This window comes from Enhydra lutris, unplaced genomic scaffold (assembly GCF_002288905.1).
Source record: "Enhydra lutris kenyoni isolate GAN:26980312 unplaced genomic scaffold, ASM228890v2 scaffoldscaffold9, whole genome shotgun sequence".
In the NCBI taxonomy this organism is placed as follows: domain Eukaryota; kingdom Metazoa; phylum Chordata; class Mammalia; order Carnivora; family Mustelidae; genus Enhydra; species Enhydra lutris.
This window is the reverse complement of record NW_019154093.1, coordinates 557,407-583,519: the sequence shown is the minus strand read 5'-3', so window position 1 is coordinate 583,519 and position 26,113 is coordinate 557,407. Positions and strand designations below refer to the sequence as shown.

At 42.7% G+C, this 26,113-nt stretch overlaps 1 protein-coding gene across 1 annotated transcript; it reads left to right on the top strand.

Moving 5' to 3' along the window:
• Positions 1-5,986: 5,986 nt before the first annotated feature.
• On the top strand, positions 5,987-24,114 carry LOC111143324 (replication protein A2). The gene is made up of 9 exons (XM_022496986.1): positions 5,987-6,275; positions 6,513-6,619; positions 10,078-10,179; positions 10,310-10,423; positions 15,233-15,307; positions 15,957-16,073; positions 20,583-20,690; positions 20,886-20,980; positions 22,837-24,114. The coding sequence occupies exons 1-9, from the start codon at positions 6,266-6,268 to the stop codon at positions 22,919-22,921; spliced, it is 813 nt and encodes a 270-aa protein (XP_022352694.1). The 5' UTR covers positions 5,987-6,265; the 3' UTR covers positions 22,922-24,114.
• The last annotated feature ends 1,999 nt before the right edge of the window (positions 24,115-26,113 follow it).

Below are 26,113 nucleotides of genomic sequence, written 5' to 3'. Positions count from 1 at the left end.
CCTTTCACTGGCCAAGATGTGACAGCTGCAGCATCCATAGCAACATGATGATTATTTTATTACTGTTGCTGTCAAAGTTACTGGACAAGTTGAATCTGTGAAAGGCCATAAGTTCATGATGACAACCCCAACAGGAAAGTTCCAGATAGAAAAAGAGCACAAGGCGTGCCTGTGTGGCTCAGTAGGTTAAAGCCTCTGAGTCCTGGGATCAAGCCCCACATTGGGCTCTCTGCTCAGCAGGGAGCCTGCTTCCTCCTCTCTCTATCTCTGCCTGCCTTTCTGCCTACTTGTGATCTCTATCTGTCAAATAAATAAATAAAATCTTAAAAAAAAAGAAAAAGAGCACAAAAACTGGTTGAAATGCACAAGAATGGTGACTATTATAGGATATGTTTAACTTTTTACTTTTTTTTCCCCTCTTTTAAGTAAGCTCAACACCAAACCTGAGGCCTGAACTCAAAACCCTGAGATCAAGGGCCACATGCTCTACCTACCACCTGAGCCAGCCAGGCACCCCATAACTTTTTAATCTAAACAAGTAATGTTAACCCATATGGATAGTTTACTTCTTTATTAGCTAGATGCCTATTTATAAAGTATACATGTGTACTTGTTCCCACATGGATAAGGAAGCAATTCACAGGACAGTGAGGAGTCAAATCATTCAGACAAAGGGAACCTTGGGCAAAATCACTAAGTTGGTGAGGACTGAAAGAACCAATTAGCCAACCATCCTCTCGTCCTGCTAACCCCACAGAACTCAATTCATTCCTCTTCTAGGAAGTGAAACCTTCAAGTGGACCTATGAATATAACAAAATAACGTATTGATGGGAATATATGAACTTCCAAAAACCCGAAAGTCCTCATCAGTGTTATCAAACAGGACAATGAGTTGTATAATGGTGCCCAAGTGAGGCTGAAAGCCGATGATTTTGAGGAAAAACATCAGGTTGTAAAACACTCAAACCTCTCTTAAAGTATGACTTCCATCCAAAGTCTTAAAGACACAACAAAAAGAAGTTTGTATGTGGCCTGCTGACAGTCCCCTTGGACCGCACAAGCAAGTCTTGAGTCCTGACCAGAATGGACTGATGAAGGACCCAGATCCAATAACTTCCACTTCCACTGGACTAAGATGACATTTCTTTTTTTTTTTTTTTCAGTCTGATGACATTTTTGAAAGCCCAGAGAGGAATAAAAACAGTCTTACAAGGATGCCTGGGTGGCTCACTGGGTTAATGCCTCTGCCTTTGGCTCAGGTCATGGTCCCAAGGTCCTGGGATCAGGGATCCAGCCCCGCATCAAGCTCTCTGCTCAGTGGGGAGCGTGCTTCCTCCTCTCTGCCTGCCTCTCCACCAACTTGTGAACTCTGTCTAATGCAGAAATAAAATCTTAAAAAAAAAAAAAAAGAAAACTGAAAATGGCTACTCTACCCAGTAAAATTATCTTAGACCAAAAAACCAAACAAACGAAAAGCAAAAGAAAATCACATGTTGTATATAACATTGAAAACTTCAAAAAGTGCCCTGAATCAAACTGTAGTTGATAGAAATAATGAGCACTCATAAACTAAAGTAGCAGATCTGAAAAATTAGTAACATTTGGTATAGATCAAATTTGAATGATGAATTAAACACTCCTTATAAAATCTGTCCAGGAAAGAATTGACTCACACAAAAATGATTTTAGTAAAATTAGAAATGGAAAAAATTAGAAATGGGTAAATCTCACCATAGATGGGGTGCCTGGGTGGCTCAGTGGGTTAAAGCCTCTGCCTTCGGCTCAGGTCATGATCCCAGGGTCCTGGGATCCAGCCCCACGTCGGGCTCTCTGCTCAGCAGGGATCCTGCTTCCCCCTCTCTCTCTGCCTGCTCTCTGCCTGCTCTCTGCCTACTCGTGATCTCTGTCTGTCAAATAAATAAATAAAATCTTTAAAAAAAAAAATCTCACCATAGAGAAAACTGAACAGGAAATTAAGTCTAAATGAAAATTCATCATTGTTGGGACAGTTCTGATTAAAATATGTACACTTATAAAGTGGAGGCAAAATGATGTTAGAGGTTGAAATAGAAAGTCAAAAACATCAAGAGAGAGACACCTGGTTGGCTCAGCTGGAAGAGCATGTGACTCTTGATCTGAAGGTCATGAGTTTGAACCCACATGGAGTGCAGAGTTTACCTAAATAAGTAAAACTTCATTAAAAAAAACAAGAAGATAATGCATATTAAGCATTTAGCAGAGGTAATACATGTACGTGGCATGTGGTACATGCTCAGTAAACACCAGAGTGGTCAGCTTCAAGGAGATACAAATCAAAACCACAATGAGATACCACCTTACACCAGTCAGAATGGCTAAAATTAACAACTTAGGAAATGACAGATGTTGGTGATGATGCAGAGAAAGGAAAACCCTCTTACACTATTGGGGGGAATGCAAGCTGGTGCAGCCACTCTGGAAAACAGTATGGAGGTTCCTCATAAAGTTGAAAATAGAGCTACCCTACTACCCAGCAATTGCACTATTAGGTATTTATCCAAAGGACACAATCACAAGGATTTGAAGGGGCACCTGTACCCCAATGTTTATAGCAGCAATGTCCACAGTAGCCAAACTATGGAAAGAGCCCACATGTTCATCGACAGATGAATGGATAAAGAAGAAGTGGTATTATAGGGCATCTGGGTGGCTCAGTTGGTTAAGTGACTGCCTTTGGCTCAGGTCATGATCCCAGAGTCCCAGGATCAAGTCCTACAACGGGCTCCCAGCTCCACGGGGAGTTTACTTCTCCCTCTGACCTTCTCCCCTCTCGTGCTCTCTCTTTCTCAAATAAATAAGTAAAATCTTTTTTTAAAAAAGGAAGTGGTATTATATACAATGGAATATTACTCAGCCATCAAAAAGAACAAAATCTTGCGATTTGCAATGACGCAGATGGAATTAGAAGATATGCTGCATGAAATAAATCAGTCAGAGAAGGACAAATATCTATGATTTCAGTCATATGTGCAATTTGAGAACAATTTGAACACAGAGGAAGGGAAGGAAAAATAAAATAAAACAAAAACAGAGAGGGAGACAAACCACAAAAGACTCTTAACTATGGGAAACAGACAGAGGGTTGCTGGAAGGGAGGTGCATGGGAGAGACAGGGTCACTGGGTGATGAGCATTAAGGAGGGCACTTAATAGAATGAGCAACTGGGTGTTGTATGCAACTGATGAATCACTAGATTCTACCTCTAAAACAATAATACACCATATGTTAATTAAATTTCATTTAAATTTTAAAAATTTTAAATAAATAAAAGCTGATTAACCACCCCCCAAATAAATAAACACCAGGGCGGGGCTTTTTTTTTTTTTAACTTGTGGTCAAAAACACATAACAATATTTACCATTTTACCCATTTTAAAATGTACAGTTCAGTGGCATTAACAACATTCACCTTGTGGTACAACCCTCACCACTACTCATCTGCAGAACTTTAAAAAAGAGAGAGTATAAGCACTGCGCTACGGAAAAACAAACACACACACACACACACAAAAGGCAAATACCTGTTATTTTAGTGCTGATTGAGAACTCTGCTCAGTATATTGGATCATCAAGCTCTTGAAAAGACGTGGAAAAAAATCTTATTTTGATGTTTTGCATTGTGTAATATTTTAGTCAAGACACTTTGATTTCATTTATATTCTTTTGTATTTCTTTTCTCTTTTACTCTTTGAAAATACTTTATTATTATTGAAACCTCAAACAAACAGATACATAGGGCTACCAGCACTCCCATCCTGGATACGAGGTAGCTTCAGCCTTGGCATGCCTGTATAAGAAAATACTTGTTACACATCCTTGTCAACTCCCAGGGAGATCTTTAGCAGGAAGCAGAGGAAGCTTTGACTCTGAAGCTGTGATCATAAGTAAAAGATCACCCTAGGAGCTGATGCAGGCATAGTGATACAAATCCCTATGGAAAAGAGAGGTCAATGTTGGCTACAGGTTCCTGTATACCTGCTATGCCATAGTTTCCTTTATTTAATTTACTTATTAAAGTTTTTTTAAATTTATTTACTGAGAGAGAAAGCATAAGCAGGCGAATCAGCAGGCAGAGGGAGAGGGAAAAGTAGGCTCCCCGCTGAGCAGAGATTCCTCAGGAGGACCTCAATCCCAGGACCCTGAGATCATGACCTGGGCCAAATGCGCTTAACCTACTGAGCCACTCAGGCGCCCCATTTCCTTTATTTGTAAGAGTATGATTTTCTCAGCTGAATTTATATCTAACTGAACTCCAAATGAACCCAATTACCCCAAGTGAATTCACATCTTAAATTTCCCAGAATACTCATAATGTCAAATACTTTATCCTATATATCATAAATATGCTCTTATTTGTTAGATTCTGTAAATTTCAGTCACCTTACACTTCATTTAACAATGTACTCATGACATGCCTCAGGTTTCTGTCCTTGGCTATATCTTGTTTATTTCTCAGTGATGACTTGGAGGCTTACAGAATTTACACAGGTAAGAGGCGGCAGACATGCAGCATCTGACCCACAGATACCTTTTCTCTGGCCCACATGGTGTTTTTAAAATTTAAAATTTACTTAAAAACATTTAAAACTCAGAAATTTTTACACAATAATCAAAATTTCTGGGGTCTGCTAAACATGTATCAGTGACAACATTGGACCCATATTTGTTGTCAGTTGCTATTTACCATTATGTTTGTGTAGTTGTTTTTCTCACTGTGGAGAAAAAAAAAAAGTTAAAAAAAATTTTCCCTTTATTATCCAGCCCACTACATTTGCAATTTTCCTACCTGACCCCAGTTGTCAAGTTGAGTTTGTGTCCCAGTTCTGGGATGTTCAAGAAAGTACAGTATCTACACTAGTGGATAAAATCAGACTTCCTGGGCTTGAATGCAGACCTCCACCACTTAGCCTCTCTTTGCTTTGGCTGCCTCCTTTGTAAAACCCGGGCAGGGACAGTATTCACCGACCTCACAGGACTGAGTTGCTAAAGGTTTAAATTTTTTTTTAAAGATTTTATTTATTTATTCATTTGACAGAGATCACAAGTAGGCAGAGAGGCAGGCAGAGAGAGAGGAGGAAGCAGGCTCCCAGCCGAGCAGAGAGCCCGATGCGGTGCTTGATCCCACGACCCTGAGATCATGACCTGAGCCAAAGGCAAAGGCTTTAACCCATTGAACCACCCAGGCGCCCCAATGCCTGCTGTTTTAGACAAATAAAACGGCCCAGGAGCCTAGGGACCATATCTGTCTGTTTTACCGTTGAATCCCAGTGGCCAGCACAGAACTTGGAACAAAAGAGGCAGCAATAAAAACTTTTTTAATCAAAATAAGTGCGGGGGGGGGGGGCTAACAATCTGGCGATATTTGGAGGAAGGAGCTGACAGACGTGTTCTCCTCTCTACGGGAGGGACATAACAATGTTACACGAAGAAGAGTTTAAACAATCAGGCATGCGGAACCCTACTAAATCAGGCAGAGGAGGGGGCAGGGGCGGGATGCGATCCTCAGATCTTCTAAAAGGCCGTTCTGGGGAGGAGGGTGTATTTCCCCACAGCCTTACTGGGGAAAATCAGGACGAGGGAATGCCGATACACGAACAGAACAGGGCTTTTTTCGGAAAGGAACTAGCAAACCCACGACCTGCCCTGAAAAGAGCACGGTGACACCCCGGGTGCGAAAACGCCGCACCTGACGGCGAAGCCGAGTCACCGAAGAATTCTGCTGCAGCTGTGTAGATTAAGGCGTCTTCTGATTGGCGAGAGTTTGGCGGGAACAGGGGTGCGCCAAACAAAGGAAGTGATGTAAGATGTCGCTCACTGACGGGGGTGGGATTATGCGACCAGAGATTCGGAATTATCATTTTGATTGGTTGTTTTCTTGAGACACGGCCCTATCAGCCTTTCGCCGCTCCGTGCTTCCGCTTGCGCCGCTTGTTTTGCCCTTAGGAAAAATGGCCGCGGAGGCTTCCAGCCCCATCGGAAGCGGAGTGCGCGTTTTCACAAGCATGGCCCGAGAAGACAGGAAAAAGCATAAAGTTCGTGAGCATTGATTGGCTGAAGCTAGAAGCGTTTTGGACGCTGATTGGCTCCATTGTTCGCGGGAAGGAGTTTGTGGCACCAGCGGGAAGTGGATTTAACACTGCGGCCGCTGCAGGGTTCTGAGGAGTTGGACGAACCCGCCAGACAGGCGTCTTCTGGACTTCTTTCCTGAGGGAGTCGGGACCAAGATGTGGTTTAGTAAGAATGGGAGTCACAAGGAGGATTTAGCAAGAGGGCAGGGGTCGGAGAGGCTTGCGGCGGTTCGAGTGGGGGAGGGACGGGGTGGTGAAGGGGCGGGGGGCCGGGGTGAAGGTGGTGAGGGAGATTAGGGCTATGCTGGGAGTGGTTGGCGGTGGGGTGAAGTCTGAGGGGGCCTGTGGGGTGTTCTGAGGCTTGGAAAGCGGCACCGGCATTGATACTGTTGTTTAAAACCAGATGCATCTGAAAGCTACAGCAGCTCCTCCTTCGGCGGAGCGGGCGGCTACACGCAGTCCCCCGGGGGCTTCGGATCGCCGACACCTTCGCAGGCTGAAAAGAAATCAGTAGGTTGAAAGAGTATTCCGTTTTATTTCATTCTGTTCTGAAGTTCCTAACTCGTCCCTGAGAAAAAATTTATGCGGCGAAAGATGTCAAGCATGAACTGATTGGATAATTACCAGTTACTGCCTTACCGAATCTTAGAATTAAGTGCTGTAAGTTTAAAAAAAGGACATTTCTCCTACTTTCACTTCCAACGTTGAATTGGCTTTATTCTGAAATTTGCCAATATAGCTAATGAATCAGTCTTGTGGAAAAACGGCTTTTGTTACTAGCCTATTTTGCATTCTTCATGTATTCGAAATTCTTTTTTTTTTTTTTTTTAATTAAATGTAATGAGGTGATAAAAAGCGGTGGGAAGAGCATGGTCTTGGAAGTCAGGTATATCTGTGTTCTACCATTACTCTGACACATATTTTGTGTCAAATTTGGACAAATTTCTTAACATCAGGAATCAAATGAGATTGTTAATACATACCTTATAAAGTTGTTATGAGACTGAATATTCTAATATATAGTATATATAAAGTGCCTGCCCTGTAGTCACTTTCAATAAATGGTCCCAGGTTTTATTTTTTTAAGTTTGTATTTATTTAAGTAATCTCTACACCGGACGTGGGTCTTGGACTCAGAACCCTGAGATCAGGTCACATGCTCTTCTGACTGAGCCAGCCAGACACCCCCGGTCCCAGATATTTTTGTTAAAAAGAACATGAGTGTTGGAACCAGGATAGATAGTGTCTGGAATCAGCTTTTAAGTGGCAGTATCTTTAGTGCGGCGACTTGAACCTTGTGGCCCTTAGTTTTTCTCATCAGATAATGGTACTGGTACTACTTATATCACACAGTGGTGCTGAGAATTGATAAATAAGGTAATGTAATGTAATGTTGTTCACTCTTACAGAGGTGAGTTTGCATTTAACTGCTATTGATTTCATCTTTTAAATACAGGTTGATTTGGCTACTTGTTAGGTGTCATTCAGATGTAGTGTTAAGGTTCAGTAGTAGCAGGTTCTGTATTTTTTGTACAGGTTGATAAGCTTTTACCTAAACTGGTTGTTTTTTTGTTTTTTTAAAGATTTTATTTATTTATTTGACAGACAGAGATCACAAGTAGGCAGAGAGGCAGGCAGAGAGAGAGGAAGGGAAGGAAGCAGGCTCCCTGCTGAGCAGAGAGCCTGGTGCGGGGCTCACTCCCAGGACCCTGGAATCATGACCTGAGCTGAAGGCAGAGGCTTAACCCACTGAGCCACCCAGGCGCCCCTTTTACCTAAACTGTTAATTCAAGGGTGTGTGTCAGTGGGAAAGAATTGATTGATAATTCCCATACATTTGGACATTGCTTTATATTTTTCATACAAATTATTTCGTATAATTCCATAATGTATTTATTAACTATTCCGTTGTACAACAGAGGGTCTGGGAGGTGAAGGAACTGCCTAAGCTTCTATAGCTAATAAGTAAGTGGAACTAGACAGTGCACACAGGATGCTGAGCAAATCCAAACTCTGGTAAGCAGCTTCTCTATTGCAGTTTTTCTTTTTTCCCAGGAAGACCAGGGAGGACTCTAGTACTCTTTGTCTTTCCTGAGGTTGTGAAGAAGAAAACAAAAGCTAGATCATTGGTTTTCATCTTTTCTAAGCTTAACTGTTTTCTTCATGCCAGTCAGTAGAGTTTTCCTCAGGATCCCTAACTTGGGCACTGTATTAAGACAGCATTTCAGAGAGTGATGATGGTTATAAGCTGGAGACTCAACCTAGATCTTTTTGTTTTTAAATCTAGTCCCTTTTCCATAGTAAATTAGATAAATATGCTATCTAAAAGATTTCCTGGGGGTGCGTGGGTGGCTCAGTGGGTTAAAGCCTCTGCCTTCGGCTAGGGTCGTGATCTCAGGGTCCTGGGATCGAGTCCCGAATTGGGCTTTCTGCTCCGCAGGGAGCCTGCTTCCTCCTCTCTCTCTCTCTCTGCCTGCTTCTCTGCCTACTCAAATAAATAAATAAAATCTTTAAAGAAAAAAAAAAAAAAAACAAAAACCTTCCAGCTTAATTGCCGCCTTTTGTGACTGTGCGCTGGTCGTTGGCATGGGCATACTTTATACCATCCTGGCAACACTCACCATTCAGAATTGGACTTCAGCAGAAGGAAATGTTGCAAGTATCGTGGACCTTCAGGGCAAAGCTGCGGCTGCTGAATCCATGAGTGCCAAGAGTCTGTTACGTTCCGTCTTACATGAATAATAGCTGTTTGGTTGTTGATTTTTGACAAGAACTCTAATCTTTAATCCACCATGCCTTTTCTTCCTTGTGCTTATTTCCTAAATGAGTTTATGAGAGTGCATATTTACCCGTAGCCTGTAATGCCCGTGCCTTACTGTTTTTTTAGTGTTGATGTTTTCACACTTCAGGGTAGAGCCTGAATGCTACCTTTGAAAGTGCCAATACGTTTTTCTGGGATCCTATGTAGTATGTCTCACTCTGTAGTGTATCAAGACCAGGTTTGTTATTTACATTTGTGCCTCCATTAGGTAGGAGTCTTGAGGGCAAATCCTATTCCATTTTTCTCATCTTTATGCCATGAGACCAGCCCTGGCCAATAGTAGGTGACAATAAGAGTTTACACTGTTGTTAGGCTGCTTTTGAATGGGATTTCAGTGTCCTTGGGTAGACATCATCTACCCAACGCATCGTGTCCTTTCCCTTTAGGGCGTCCAGCATGGTCAGTCCCTTATCCCATTTTCCCCAGGACTGCCATCTGATTGTCAGAGCATCTGTCCTTAAGAAAACTCTACCTTGAACTTTTGTTATATTTTATCATGAGACATAGGGCAACTCCAAAGTTCTGTCTCTGGCCATTTCTCACACCCTTTCCAAATACCATCTCCTGTCATTTGTGAACTAAACAGCCAGCTCCAGCTTGCCTTTGTCCTAAAACTGGAGTATAAGTTTTGTCCCGGAAGCAGGTCATCCTTCCTTATGTTGTCCCCACTCTGGCCTGCTCATGTTAGTGAATCCATAGTGCCACCAAACTTAACCCATTGATCAGGAGCTTTGGAGTCAGACACTCAGTTTGAGTTCTGAAGTGTGGTATTTGTTAGCTGTATGATCTTGGTTTCCATCTCTGTGAAGCAAGAGTGATGAGATTCATTCTGAGGATTCAATGTTAATGATGTATGTCAAGTGCTTGGCCCATGAAAGGTGACAGTGGGTGGTATTTTCTTTTTTTTTTTTTTTTTTAAGATTTTATTTATTTATTTGACAGACAGATCACAAGTAGGCAGAGAGGCAGGCAGAGAGAGAGAGGAGGAAGCAGGCTCCCCACTGAGCAGAGAGCCCGATACGGGGCTCGATCCCACGACCCTGGGATCATGACCTGAGCCGAAGGCAGAGGCTTTAACCCACTGAGCCACCCAGGTGCCCCAAGTGGGTGGTATTTTCTTAACTGAATTTATACATCTTCTTTTCAGAGAGCCCGAGCCCAGCACATTGTACCCTGTACCATATCTCAGCTGCTCTCTGCCACTCTGGTTGATGAAATGTTCAAAATTGGGAATGTTGAGATTTCACAGGTAAGTAAAACAGTTTGTGGAAGAGCCCCTTCCACATGTGAAGAATGAAATAAAAGTTACTCATTTAAAAAGTACATGAATGTTGTTTTAGTTTCCAGGAAAACCCAACTTTTCTTTCCTTCTGATCTAGGTCACTATTGTGGGTATAATCAGACATGCAGAGAAGGCCCCAACCAACATTGTGTACAAAATAGATGACATGACAGCGGCGCCCATGGATGTTCGCCAGTGGGTTGACACAGACGTAAGCAGTTATTTTTGAATTTAGGGTGGGGCCACTTTGGGACTCAAGATGTTGGACTTTTTTACTCTTTTTAATTTCTTAGTATAAGAATAATTTATAAGCAAGACGTCAAAGGCAGAAACCCTAAAATGAAAGATTAACACATTTGAATTCATAAAAATTTTAAAATGTTCCAAACTTCACTGTATATAAGCAAAGTTAAAAGGCAAGTGACAGGACACACTAGAATGTAAACTCTGAAAACAGGGTTTTGTTTTGTTTTGTTTTTGTTTGTTTAGAGAAGGAAGGGGTGGTGGGACAGAGGCAGAAGGAGAGCGAGAATCTTAAGCAGGCTCCACGCAGGGCTCACTCTCACGACCCTGCGATCACGACCCGAGCCTAAATTAAGAGTGAGACACTTAACCGATTGAGCCACCCAGGCATCCTGCCATTTTTAATTTATTAAATTAGCATAGGAAAAAAAAATGGCAGTGTCCACTTCTGATAAGAGTAGTAGCTATCAGGGGCGCCTGGGTAGCTTGGTAGGTTGAGTGTCTGCCTTCGGCTCAGGTCATGATCCTAGGGTCCTGGGATCGAGCCCCACATTGGGCTCCCTGCTCAGCCGAGAGCCTGCTTCTCCCTTTCCCTCTGCCTGCCGCTCTGCCTACTTGAGCTCTCTATCTCTCTGTCAAGTTAATAAATAGAATCTAAAAATATATATATATATTCTTAAAAAAAAAAAAAAAAGTAGCTACCACAGTGCCTCTAGCACTTAGCAGGGACTTAACTAAGTATTTGTTGAATGATTTGTCATGTTTGTCAAGGGAATTGGATGCCATCCTACCTTGATGGTTTGAGTATAAATTGATTAAGCTACCTCAAAAATCAGCTAATGATCAAAATCATCCGTCATAAGAATGTTGATCTAGCTCTTCTCTGCCAGAGGTTACGTTAAGGAAATAATTAAAGATGTGCGCAAAGGGACACCTAAGTGTCTCAGTTGGTTAAGGATCTGCCTTCAGCTCCGGTCATGATCTTAGGGTCCTGGGATCGAGTTCCACATCGGGCTGCTTGCTCAGCGGGAAGCCTGCTTCTCCCTCTGCCTGCTGCTGCCCCTGCTTGTGCTCTCTGGCAAATAAATACAATCTTTAAAAAATAATAATAATAAAAGACGTGTGCAAAGATTCAGTTGTAAGAGTGTTGATCATAGCATTGTTTATAATAATGAAAAATTAAGAACAGTTTCAGGGGTGCCTGGGTGGCTCAGTTGGTTAAGTGTTAGACTCTTGGTTTAGTCTTAGGTCTTGATCTCAGGGTTGTGAGTTTGAGCACTGAGTTGTGCTCTGCACTTAGCAGGGAGTCTGCTTCCCTCACCCTCTCCATTTGCCCTTCCCCCACTTGAGTGCACTTTCTCTCTCAAATGAATCCTTAAAAAAAAAAAAAAAGGATGCCTGGGTGGCTCAGTGGGTTAAAGCCTCTGCCTTCGGCTCAGGTCATGATCCCAGCATCCTGGGATCAAGGCCTGCATCAGGCTCTCTGCTCAGCAGGGAGCCTGCTTCCTCCTCTCTGCCTGCCTCTCTGCCTACTTGTGATCTCTGTCTGTCAAATAAATAACTAAAATCTTAAAAAAAAAAAACCTAAAAAAAACAATTTCAGGGGCGCCCAGGTGGCTCAGTTGGTTAATTGTCTGCCTTTGGCTTAGGTCATAGTCCTGCAGTGCCGAGATCAAGCCCCATATCAGGCTCCCTGTGGGGAGTGTGCTTCTCCCTGTGCCCCTCACCTGGTTTATGTTCTTTCTCTCTCTCTCAAACTCTCAAATAAATCTTTTAAAAACAATTATTATTTTTATTTTTTTATTTTTATTTTTTTTAAAGATTTTATTTATTTATTTGACAGACAGAGATCACAAGTAGGCAGAGAGGCAGGGAGAGAGAGAGAGAGAGAGAGAGAGAGAGGAGGAAGCAAGCTCCCTGCCGAGCAGAGAGCCCAATGTGGGGCTCGATCCCAGGACCCTGGGATCATGACCTGAGCCGAAGGCAGAGGCTTTAACCCACTGAGCCACGCAGGCGCCCCAACAATAATTATTTTTAAAAAACAATTTCAAAATGCAAGCAATAGGGCCCTACTAAACCGTGGTATATTTATGATATATAATAGGTGATACAGAAATGTGTAACTGTCATGAAGTGTTTACCGTAAACTTGAGAGCAAAAGAGCATATTACAAGATGGTATAGGTGGTATGACCCCATTTTTGTAAAGCAACATGTATGTGAGTATCTGTAAACATGGAGATAAACTAAAAGGAAATCTATACTTTTTATGCTTTTTATTTTTAATTGGGTAAAAGACCTCTTGGTTTTTTATATATATTTTTTAATATTTTATATATTTGACAGACAGAGATCACAAGTAGGCAGAGAGGCAGGCAGAGAGAGAGAGAGAGAGGGAAGAAGGCTCCCCACTGAGCAGAGAGCCAGTTGCGGGGTTCGATCCCAGGACTCTGAGATCATGACCTGAGCCAAAGGCAGGCTTAACCCACTGTGCCACCCAGGCACCCTGGTTTTTTATATTTTAAAAATACATTCATTATAGAAAATTTAGATCATAAATACTTTGTATACTATTTTCACTTAAAAAGCACAAGTTGACTATGGAGAAATAACTAGGTAGTTCTGCATTCTTTAATTTTTGCTTCTTGGAAAAATATGGAATAATTCATTCAATAATTATTACTGGAGTACCAATTTTGAACCAGACTGTGCTTGGTCCCTTGTATACAAAGAATGAGAAAGACCCAATCCTTGACATCAAGTGGGGAGGTAGATACTATAATGCCTAATACTATATGAGCAAACAAAATGTACCATGCTTACTTATAAAACATTTAAAAGTCACCTGAAATCCCACATTCCAGAGAGGACAATTAATTGATCTAACAGGTTTTGGTAAATATATTTTCATATATTTCTGTCTGTATATCTGTACGTAGAGATGTATGCAGTCTTACATAAAGGATAAGATGATATATAATTTTATATATATATGAACATATATTTTTTTCTTTAAGATTTTATTTTTAAGTAATCTCTACACCCAACATGGGGCTTGAATTTACAACCCCGAGATCAAGAGCAGCATGCTCCACCGACTGAGCCATCCAGGCACCCTTATACTTAAACTTTTTTTTTTTTTTTTTTAAGATTTTATTTATTTATTTATTTGAGAGAAAGAGAGCATGGCAGGGGAGGGACAAAGGGAGAGGCAGACTCCCCGCTAAGCAGGGAGCCCAACCCGGGGCTCAATCCCAGGACCACAAGATCATGACCTGAGCTGAAGGCAGATGCTTAACAACTGAGTCACCCAGGCGCCCCTATACTTAAACATTTTATGATCAGAAAAGAACTTTAAGACTTAGTTAATACATATTTGTTATAAGTCATATGTACATATTTTAGAAAACTCAAAAAGACATGTTAAAATTAACGATAATCATCCTAGTTAACCATTGTTAACATTCTGGTGTGTCTTTTCCTCCACAAGGGAAATCAGCTTTTTTTCCCACGTGCCACCACAACTGTTCTTCTCTGACAATAAATAGAAATCTACATTATGAATTGCAATGGTGTGAAGTATCCCATTGTATGAATGCATGACTTGTTGGTTATTTAGGTTATTTTCAGTTTTTTAGTATTTTAGACTATGCCATATGAATATTTATAAGGCTAAAATTTTTTAAAAATTTTATTAAGTAATCTCTACACCCACTGTGGGGCTCAAACTCAAGACCGTCAGATCAAGAGCTGCATTTAAAGGTAAATCTTGGGGGACGCCTGGGTGGCTCAGTTGGTTAAGCAGCTGCCTTCGGCTCAGGTCATGATCCCAGCGTCCCACATCGGGCTCCTTGCTCAGCAAGGAGCCTGCTTCTCCCTCTGCCTCTGCCTGCCATTCTGTCTGCCTGTGCTTGCTCTCTCTCCCTCTCTCTCTCTCTCTCTGACAAATAAATAAATAAAATCTTAAAAAAAAATAAAATAAAGGTAAATCTTGGGGCACCCTGGTGGCTCAGTCGGTTAAGCATCTTCCCGGAGGCAGGTCATGATCTCAGGGTCCTAGGATTGAGCCCTGCATTGGGATCCCTGTGCAGCGGGGAGCCTGCTTTGCCCTCTGCCCCTCCCCTTGCTTCGGTGTGTGCGCTCCCTCTAACAAATAAAATCTTTAAAAATAAATAAATAAATACATCTAAATCCTAATGCAGGTTCTTAATTATTTCCTTAAAATCCTAAATGTTGAATTGCTATGCTGATAAGTAGATCCACTGGAAAATTTTGTGCCCAACAGCAGTGAATAAGAGTGCATACTTGTTTGCTTTTTTTGGCGGGGGGGTTATTTATTTGTCAGAGGGAGAGAACGCACAAGCAAGGGGGAGCAGCAGGCAGAGGGACAGGGAGAACCAGACTCCCGCCAAGCAGGGAGCCAGATATGGGACTCGATCCCAGAACCCTGGGATCATGACCCAAGCCAAAGGTAGATGCTTAACTGTCTGAGCCACCCATGCGCCCACTTTTTTGCTTTTTTGATGCTGTATGTGACATAGAGCTTTGGAACTGGCAATTATTATTAGAGGTCTTTTTATTCTAATGCCTGATTTTCTAAAAAGGTAAATTCTAAAAGGTAGACAAACTAGTTAGTGCCACGTGAGGATCCGTTAGCACTCTTACTTTATAATGCTCTCTTTCTGTACATAATTTAGGAGGTTATTTTGTTTTTTTAGCAGTTTTAAAGTCTTACCAACATCCCTAAAACCTTCATGTGATATGTTTTTTTCTTTCAGGATGCCAGCAGTGAAAACACAGTGGTTCCTCCAGAGACATATGTGAAAGTGGCTGGACATCTGAGATCTTTTCAGGTGAAGTAAGAAAAAATGATAGTTAAGTTATATTTGCATGAAGCAGTTTCTGGACTCATGCCTGAGTTTAGGATACTTAAGATTGAACCAAGTCTTTCTGTTAAATGGGAATTAGATTGAAATTACTTCATTAGTCTCTTCAAAGAGAAATAACAGGTGTTTTAGCTTAATATAAAACTAACAGAATTAGTTCTGTTCTGACTCAGTCAGAAGAGCATGCAACTCTTGATTTCCATGTTGAGTTCAAGCCCCACGTTCAGTGGAAAAATCACTTAAAAATAAAATCTTTAAACACACACACACACAACTAATAGAATGGTAGAGAAAGAACAGGATCCCTGCCTATAATTGCCATCCACAGCATCCACTAAGGGATAAAAGGGAGGACACCGGATTTGGAGTCAGGAGACTACTCTGCTTGGTTGTGTAACCTGGGGCAAGTTTTTGAACAACTCTGAGCTGGTTTTGTTTTTTCCTCCCATTAATGACTATATTAGGATTAACCTTAAGTTAAAAATTTTAAGTATATAACACATTTTTTTCCATATTGGCAGAATATCATAACCAAGACAAGTGCCACAGTGTTTTGACCTAAGGTTGATTTGAATGTGCTTGTCCTTTATTCACGTTTTCCCCTTTATTTTACTAGAACAAAAAAAGCCTTGTAGCCTTTAAGATCATGCCTCTGGAGGATATGAATGAGTTCACCACCCACATTCTGGAAGTTGTCAATGCACACATGATCCTAAGCAAAGCTAACAGCCAGGTGAGCAACTTTACTCTCAGAATTTTTTCTCTTCTCTGGAAAAACATAGACAGCTTCTGTGCTCTGGCTTCGATTTTCTTGATGTTTTGAAGGTTGAGCCAGAAGAAAGGCCTCACTCAGTCCTCAGAGCATTTTCTTCATGAGCTTTGCCATGTTATTTTATTCCAAAGGAAGCACTCCTTTTTCTCTCAGAATTCCAAGTTCCTCTAACCCCACTGACTTGGAAGGCCGAAGCCTAAGACAGCCTTCACGTGTAGACACGTAACTAACTGTAGGCTGAGTGCTTGGCTCCAGGATTGTATTCAGAGAAATATCCCAACATGGACAGCATTTTACTGCTTTTCTTCTAACCTGTTGGCTAAATAGGAAAAATTATGCACCATTATTTTGTCCCTGAAGTTATCTTTCCTGCTTCATATTGAAAATTTTCAACATTATTTTCTACCGTGTAAATTCCTTTTGACCAGTCCCTCTAAGGCCACGCAGAGGGTTTATTCTTATGTTAGAATGTCCTTAGATTGGGGTGCCTGGCTGGCTCAGTTGATATGGTAGAGCATGTCACTCTTGATCTCCGGAGTGTGAATTCAAGCCCCATGTTGGATGTGGAGCCCACTTTTTAAAAAAGGCAAAAAAAAGTCCTTAGATGATTCTGGTGCCCAGGTGAAGGATTATTGGTTACAGAGTAGGAAAGTGTAGAAAACCCATGAGCCGCTAAGGATGCTATTGCATCCTGTTCTGTGCCATTTTGGTAAGCACTGGGGATACAGAGAAATCCATTCATTTATTCATTCCTTTGAGAAATATTTATTGAGCCTGATGTGTACCAATCATTATTCTAGGCTCTTAGAAGGTTTCAACAAGGGAGTGACATGGTCTGATATGTCTTTTAAAAAATTCACTTGGGCTGGGCTGCTGTATGGAGCGTAAATGATGAGGCGCCAGGAATAACCGCAGAATTAATCTGGGAATGGTAGCAGCAGCGGGGGTAAGGAGTGGTTGGCAGATGTAATTTGAAGGTAGAGCCGACAGGACTTTTCGGTGGGTTACATATAGGATATAAAGAGGAAGGATTCAAAAATGACTTTGGGGCTTGAGCAACTAAGTGAAGCTAACACATTTGGAAGGTAAAATCCAGAGTTCTGTTGGGACTTGCCAAGTGTGAGGTACCAGGTAGATACCCAAGTGGAGAACAGAATGGATGGTTGAATATGTAGAGGGGGATCCAAGGGAGAGGTCGGGGCTAAAGGTGGAAATTCGGGAGTCATTGTGTAGATGATATTTAAAGCCTCGGATGAGATGAGATAACTGGGAGTTAAGAGGTCAGAGACCTGAGCTCTGGGACACACTAACCTTTAGAAGTCTAGAGTAGAACAGAAGCCAGTGGAAGTAAAAAGAAAATTGCCAGTTAGGCAGGAGGAAACCAGGAAATGTCATTCTGTAGAATATTCTGAAAAGACTATTTTAGGGGGCGCCTGGGTGGCTCAGTGGGTTAAGCCGCTGCCTTCGGCTCGGGTCATGATCTCGGGGTCCTGGGATCGAGTCCCACATCGGGCTCTCTGCTCTGCGGAGAGCCTGCTTCTCTCTCTCTCTCTCTCTCTGCCTGCTTCTCTGCCTACTTGTGATCTCTCTCTGTCAAATAAATAAATAAAATCTTTAAAAAAAAAAAAGACTATTTTAGGAAGGAGGGGGTGATGATCAACTGTAGAATGCGGCCTTGAAGTCAAGGCAGGTGATGAAAGACGTCTGCCACTGGATTTGGAAACCTGGATCTTCACAAGGGAGGCTTCGGTAGAGGATGTGGGAAGTGGGTTAAAAAGAACAGAATTTGGGGTGCCTGGGTGGCTCAGTTGTTAAGCGTCCGCCTTTGGCTCAGGTCATGATCCTGGGGTCCTGGGATAGAGCCCCACGTCGGGCTCTCTGCTTAGTGGGAAGCCTGCTTCTCCCTCTCCCACTCCTCCAGCTTGCGTTCCCTCTCTCACTGTGACACTCTCTCTCTGTCAAATAAGTAAATAAATAATCTTTAAAAAAGCAAAGAAAAAGAACAGAACTAGGTAGAAAGTTTAGAGTGTTTATTTTATTGCCATACTTAATGACATATACGTGTATGGATCACATATTTCATAAAAGTGATTTATAAAGTGAGAATGGATGATGAGGAAGTGGAAACCAGGCACAAAGACAGTTACATTGAGGAGTAAATAAAACACTCTTTCCTGCAAAGAGTTCGTATTTGAGCAGTGGGGATTCAGATCGCCTCGGCAGTGAAGACAGGATAAGTGGCAAGCACAGGGTACCGTGGAACCTCAGCAAAGGGTTTCTCATCCTGACCTGGACATCAAGAAAGACCCCTTGGAGGAGGTGATGCCTAAACCAAGTCCTGAAAGATACGTGAGGTGTGGGGTTACCTGAAGCAGGACCCGAGGCCCTTTCAGCAGAGTATTTGGGTAAGAACTAGCCTTCAGTTCAGTATTACTGGATCATAAGATGTAAGACTTCTGTTTTACCAGCAGGCAGCGTGAAGGTATCTAGCTTGAAAACAAGAGACCATGACTGGTTTTTATTTATTACCTCAAAGCAATAGGCATTTAATGAGCATTTATTGAATGAATGCGTCTCCTCACTTGGTGGGATTTCTCCTAACAAGTTTCTGCAGTGCTTTTATATATGTTTTGGGTAGTTACATTTGACGTTCTATCATCCTTATTTATTCAGTTCAGTGGATAAAACATTGAGCACAGGTTGCACCAGGCACTGTAAAAATGGAGGGGCTTGTGGCAGAAAGTGCCAGGCGAACAGTGTGCTGGCTGCTGTGAGAGGGAATGGGCCAAATGTTTGAGAGCTGAGGAGGAAGAACTTGGCTGACTTGGCTTGGGGCATGTTGGAAAGCTTTGCAAAGGCAGTAGCGATTAAGTTGGGCTTTGCCAGATGGGAAGTCAGTGTTTACCAGGCAGGTGAGGGGAGGAGCATTCCAGACAGGGAACAACATGTTTGGGGCAGAGGCATGTTTGTAGCTGGCAAGAAGTCCAGGTGCAGCTGGGGAGTAAAGTGTATCGGGAAGGAACAGTCAAGAATAAAGTAGAGATCTTGACATCTGTGATGGGTCTTGACTGTCTAGGTGTATATTATTTTCACAGGCAGGGGGAGCCACCTGAAAGCTTTCCGACACAGGAGGGACATGATCTGAAGCTGTTACTGTTACCTGAAGTTGTTATCTGACGCAAAAACAGGAGTTGACTAGAGTAGGAGAGACTAGTGGCTGAGATGCCATCGGGAGGCCAGGGTGACGAGGATGGACTTGAGCTACACTGAACTTGTGTGATAGGCTGTGGTGACAGACTGGGAAGTGAGTGAATGGACTCAGGACTGAAGTCTACAGGATTGGGTTAGCTTTACTCACTGAGGTGGGATAGAGCAGGGCAAGCAGGTTTAGGGAGGGTCATAATCTTACTTTGGAGTGTGTGAGAGCACGAGGTGGGTGTATCCAGTCCATGGCTGGGAACAAGAATTTGTGGCCCAGGAGAAGGTCTGGGGTGGAATCCTGGGGGATCTATCAGCCTTTTGGGGGATAGGTAGAGAGAAAGGCTGGTGAGGGATGCTAAGAAGATAGTTTGAGAAGTAAGTGAGAAACAGAAGAACTTGCCATCAAGAAACCTAGGGAGAGGTGGGTACATTTCAAGAGGAGTGTGGTCAGCGTGTCTTTCTGAGAGGTAGTGTTAGGACTGAAAGGGACTGTTGGGTATATTGGTTGAAAAGTCATTGGTAACTTCGGTGAGAACAGTTTCCAAGGTATATTCAGTAAGAGTGCAAATACAGTGGGCTAGGGAGTGACTAAGAAGAAAGAAAATGGAAACAGGGATTATAATCTGTTATTAAAAAGAACAGAGAGTGATGGGAACTGGTTTTTTTTTTTCCTCTTGTCATGCTTCATGCCTAGGTGACAGTAAATGCTTGAATTGGGGGGGGGGGTGAGTGAAATGGGTGAACCCTTACCATGGTGAGCATCTGGTAATTTATAGAATTGTCAAATCACTATGTTGTACACCTGAAACTAACATATATAACACCGTGTGTCAATTATACTTCAATAATAAAATTTTTTTAATAATAATAAAATCAGGAGCACGGTAGGAATTTCCCCAAATAAATAAATGAGTGAGCCAAGTGTATGTTTGAATAATAAAGCACCAAGGATATATACCATTATAGTAGATCTCCAGGTAATTTTCTTCTCGGTGCTATTTGTCCTCTGGTTCCCCTCAACAGCACAAAAACAAGAAGGAGCTAGGCGGTACCTTTCTGGATGATATTATGTGCTTCAGAGAATCACTTTATCTTCCTTGGAAAGACTCTTTAATGATGATAGTTGTTCCTTCCAGTGTAAGCAATTGTTTTTGGGAAAACCACTTAAATTATTTTTGTGAGCTGCTTACTAACATGCTATAACACAATACAAGGACCGTATTTAAATTGGTAAATTTTCTAATGCTGTGAATTTCTTTCTTAATGCAGCCCCCAGCAGGAAGAGCACCTATCAGCAATCCAGGAATGGGTGAAACAGGGATCTTCGGTGGGAATAGCGCCATACCAGCAAATGGCCTCACTGTGGCCCAAAACCAGGTAAACACTGAGTGTCTCCAGAAATCCCAAGACACAGACCGTCTTAAATTTGTTACTAAGGATGTTAGACTCATCCTTGATGAGTCTAAGTCTGTCTAAGGACCTGACTCATTTCTTTCTTATCAAAGGACTCGGGTTTACATAAGGGAGTTGATTTAGAGTAGTTGCTAAAATCTTTCCCCTTTGAATCTTCAGGTGCTGAATTTGATTAAGGCTTGTCCAAGACCTGAAGGACTGAACTTTCAGGATCTCAAGAACCAGCTCCAACACATGACTGTAGCCTCAATAAAGTGAGTATTTGGTTCCCATCAGCTGGGGCTCCAGAATTGTACCCATTTTACCTCACCAGGGTTTCCTCGTAATGAGAAGTTATTACACATAAAAATAAAACTGTCAGCTGCCATCTTTTTGACATAAGGGGAGTTGTTCCATCATGGAAAGATAGAAAAAGGACTCACAAAGGTGACGCTACCCATCACATCACCGATTCACTTGTTATTTAACAAATAGTGATTCCCATTATGTGCAGGGGATATAATTTTGAGCAAAATTGACCGGATAAAATTTGACCTCTTGTGGAATTCCATTTGGAGGAGTAAGAGCCTTAGCTCCTGGTCCTCAGACGTATGGGCCCATTGGTGTTACTGTTTCCACTGTGGAGATGTGCATTTGGCCCTCTGGACCTGAAACTATCGGTCCTTCAAGCATCCTTTTTTTTTTTTTTTTTTTTTTTTAAAGATTTTATTTATTTATTTGACGGAGAGAGATCACAAGTAGAGAGGCAGGCAGAGAGAGAGAGAGAGAGAGAAGCAGGCTCCCTGCTGAGCAGAGAGCCCAATGCGGTACTCGATCCCAGGACCCTGAGATCATGACCCGAGCCGAAGGCAGCGGCTTAACCCATTGAGCCACCCAGGCGCCCCTTCAAGCATCCTTCTGATTCCATGTTAGACAAGCTGCTTCCTGATTCCGATGAACCAATCAAACAAGCTGAGTATTTTGGTGCCTTTGATAGTTACTTGTTACTGTAAATCTGTTGATATTCTAGGTTTATATAGAAAAGAAAGGCTTAGGTGTAATTTCATTTCCTGTTTTATAAAATGAAAAAGTTAATTCCTATCTCAGAGTTCCAGTGATGAAGAGGTACAGAAACACTGTCACAAAGGGGCGCCTGGGTGGCTCAGTGGGTTAAAGCCTCTGCCTTCAGCTCAGATCATGATCCCAGGGTCCTGGGATTGAGCCCCAAGTCGGGCTCTCTGCTCGGCGGGGAGCCTGCTTCCTCCTTTCTCTCTGCCTGTCTCTCTGCCTACTTGTGATCTTTCTTCATCTGTGTCAAATAAATAAAATCTTAAAAAAGAAACACTGTCACATAGTAGTTGCTCTATTACTGTTAGTAAACATTTTAGTAGTAGTTAGAAAACAGTTACTGTTAGCAAACATTATTAAATATGTTACACTGATCTTGAGGGTCTCGAAGGGTTTGAAGGCATCCTCCCATTTCTGGAAAAGATCTTTCTTAATGTCCTGCAACTTTGCTTCCCAGAGGGTTGGTGGGTGGGTAGGGAGAAGGAACTTTGAAAAATAGCTGTTTATGTTACGAGTTTCATGTGCAAGCTGGCTGCATTTTAATTTTTTTAATTTTTTTTTTTTTAAGATTTTATTTATTTATTTGACAGAGAGAGATCAGAAGTAGGCAGAGAGGCTGGCAGAGAGAGAGGGGGAAGCAGGCTCCCAGCCAAGCAGAGAGCCTGATGTGGGACTCGATCCCAGGACCCTGAGATCATGACCTGAGCCGAAGGCAGAGGCTTAACTCATTGAACCACCCAGGCGCCCAGGACTGCATTTTTAGATTATCGTTTTCATTTGCTTAGCCTGGCATTTGAGTTTGGCTCTATTTTCTTGCCTTTACACAGTCTGGGAGGAGGGTCCAAGGCAGCTCTAATAATCAGTGTCTCCGCGCATGATCTCACTTTTGCAGTTTTACTGCCTCTTCCTGGAAGAGTCCTCTGAGCAAAATGGCTGTAACTTCTTAGCTAAGGTAGAAAGCGGGAAGTGAGCAAAATCTGTGGTTGCCCATATCCAGAAGTCAGTTCCCTTTCTTCTTTGTCAGTTTGAAAATGAGCCTTTTTCCCCCTTTGTTTCTTTCTAGGCAAGCTGTGGATTTTCTCAGCAACGAGGGACACATCTATTCCACTGTGGACGATGATCATTTTAAATCCACAGATGCAGACTAACTGGATCTAATTGAGTTCCCGGGGCATTTTCCAGCTGGACCTGTTCTCATAGTATATTTTCTCCCACTGTGCATGTTTGGCCAGTTGGCTTCTAGGGAGTAGGTTTCATCTAGAAAGGGTCTCACTTAGCATCCTTTTGAAACTTGCTACTCTTCTGGCTTTTAGTTTGTGGTTATTTTTGTTTCTTGAAGCTCAATTTTGGACAGTTGATAAGAATGTAAACCTGGGTGGACTTTCTTAAAGAAGTTACAGATCGGGGCGCCTGGGTGGCTCAGTCTGTTAAGCATCTGCCTTCAGCTCGGGTCATGATCCCAGGGTCCTGGGATCAAGCCCCAAGTCAGGCAGGGGTCTGCTTCTCCCTCTGTCCCTACGCCTGCTTATGCTCTCTCTCCCTTTGAGATAAGTAGATAAAATATTTTAAAAACGAAAGAAGTTATAGATCAGCTGTTTACAACATCAGCACAGATGGAAGTGGAAGAAACATGCTACCAAGGGAGTTGGGTGGTACTACTTACAGGATACGCAGGAGTTTCTGCTCCTGTAATGTTCCCTGTGGAGAGAAGATGAGCAGGCCTAGGGCCTTCAGCAGGGAGCTAGCCAAGAAACCCACTAACCTCTGCCTGGTTTTGTTCCCACCCTTTGGTTGGTTATATGGTGTTATTTTCAGAATTGCACTTTCCTTTACCTGTCATGACTGCTTCCAAAAGTGTGTTTTTATGAACACGAAGTTCTGTGGTGGCCTCATGAGGGTAGAGGGGAGAAAGACGTTTGCTCGATTTTGTACCAAATAAGTACATCAGTATGTTTAATAATAAAAGCTCTGTTGTAGAATTTGTGAAGATGTTATTTTTCTTCCTAGGATGGTATAATTACTACTTTATCTAACGTGTGTAGCATAGCTTGATTTGGGTTTGAAATCCTGGCTTTCCCCTTTTAGTTAGGATCTTGCGCAGGCTCCGTCAGTTCTGAGGGCCTCCCATTTCCTTATTTACGAAGACAGCTGTATCATTTCCTCATAGTTGGGAAAATTGAGTAAAATAATGTGTTGGGAAAATTGAGTAAAATAATGTTTGCAAAGCATCTAGCATTGCCATTGGTAGAGGTTATAAAGTGGACCTTAACCTTACTCTAGCAATATGTGGTCACGTAACTGAATTGGTAATAAACCATTTGACCTCAAAATGAGACTAAGGGCGTCTGTGTGGCTCAGGTGGTTAAGCACCTGGCTTCTATTCAGGTTATGACCCCAGGGTCCTGGGATCAAGCCCCAAGTTGGGTGTCCTGCTCAGCGGGGAGCCTGCCTCTCCCTCTCCTTTCTCCCTCCGCCCCTCCCTGTGCTCATGTGTGCATTCTCTCTCTCAAATAAATAAAATCTTTATTCAAAAAATAAAAGATGAGACCATTTAAAGGCCTACAGGCTTTGGCCAGCTTAATCAGTTCTGTTTCTTACGGGAGAGCAAACTACCTCAAAGATGTTTTTGACAACTCTAGAACGTAAGCTACGTTTTGAATAAAAGAACTGATTGTGAGGTAAGTTAATGAGGTGTAACATGCAAATAAAAATTCTATAACCACTTTAACTGTGTTTCAGAATGAAACCTACCAGCAGCCATGTGGAAAATGCCCCACCCTCTGGTTTCTAAAAGTGAACAAGTCTGGTTTTTGTTTCTGTACGTACAGAATAGTTCCTATCTAGGGAGCTAGATGGTTGCTTAAAAGTCAGTCAACCAGGACGTTTATCTGCAAGTCTGTCCACTCTTGATTATTTTCTGAGAGAAAGGGCACTGGCTAAAAACAGGTTAAAAAATCATATATTTGAGGGGTGCCTCGGCACAGTTGGTAAAGTGTCTAGTGTGGTTTTGGCTCAGGTCATGATCTCAGGGTTGTGGGATTGAGCCCCGCATTGGGCTCTGCTCTGCAGAGTTGGCTTGGGGTTCTGTCCTCCCTCCCCCTCCCCGCCTGGCGTGCTTGCTTGTGCTCTCTCTCAAAATAAATAAATCTCTTTACAAAAACCACACATTTGGTTTTCAGGAAGCCCAGGCTTCCTTGCCCAGCCATCCCTGGGTGGCTCAGTTGTTAAGAATCTGCCTTTGGCTCAGGTTGTGATCCCGGGGTGCTGGGATCGAGCCCCACATTGGGCTCCTTGCTCAGTGGGAAGCCTGCTTCTCCCTGTCCCACTTTTCCTGCTTGTGTTCTCTCTCTCTCGCTGCGTCTCTCTGTCAAATAAAATTTTTAAAAAACAGCATGATTTGAATTTGGAATGCACAATAGGATATGTTCATGCATAGTTGACATCTCTAGTTATCCGACTAGCACTCGCAAACGGGCAAGGCAATAGCAGTGATTCTGGGTAGAAGCCTTTTTTCCTTTTGATCTTGAAGCCGATGATTCAGCAATTACAAACTACTCAATAATTCAACAGGTATGTGTTGAATCCTACTGTGGCGGCCCACTGGTCACGCACTAGGAATACAGAGCAAAACAGGAGGTAACGTCACTGGCGGTGTTGGTCCCGCGTTGCCCGTAGCACAGAGTGGTGCTCAGCCGTGCGGAATTCCCTGCCGTCCTGGCCTTTACGGCCCCACAGCCATGTGGCTTCTGAGCACAGGCAGGCCTCCTCATTAGAACGAAACACCAGCCTTCTAGGTGACCGTGCCCACCGGGATGTCAAGTACACAGTATTTTCTTTGCGCCTTTATTAAGACCGCAGGAACAGCCCGTGTTCTCAGAAACCCCCCAGGAGCACAGCCAAGCGATGAATCCAGCTTGTTCTGGGGAGAATCTCTAGGTATCCTGCCGCTTTCCTAACCGCGCAGGGAGAAGACTGAGGCACAAACACGTCAGCTGTAAGCGAGAGGGAGCAGGGGACCACAGCCGGAAGGTGCCCTGAGGAGGAAGGTCGCCTCCTCAGTCCCGTATTTATTAGATACAAAATAGCAACAAAGGAGAAGAAAAGAAGGTTATACAGTAGCCGTTGTTCTAGCAGGTCAACAAGAAGGAATGTGAGTCATGTTGGTCGCAAGTCTTAGAGGTCAACAAGGTAAACGAGAAGAGTAAGGTGTGTCCTTAGTGGGTCACAGTGACTCAGTGGGTCCAGCAGCACGGATTTGCAGTTGAGCAAGCAAGCAGTCGAGCAAGCAAGCGTGCTGGAAGGGATTAGCTTAACAGCAGGCTTTCTGGGGAGACCACGAA

Excerpts from the sequence above, each read along its gene's own strand:
- LOC111143324 (XM_022496986.1), top strand. Across the intron at positions 10,180-10,309 it reads GGAATGTTGAGATTTCACAG|GTCACTATTGTGGGTATAAT; the intron begins GTAAGTAAAACA and ends CTTCTGATCTAG. Across the intron at positions 20,981-22,836 it reads ATGACTGTAGCCTCAATAAA|GCAAGCTGTGGATTTTCTCA; the intron begins GTGAGTATTTGG and ends GTTTCTTTCTAG.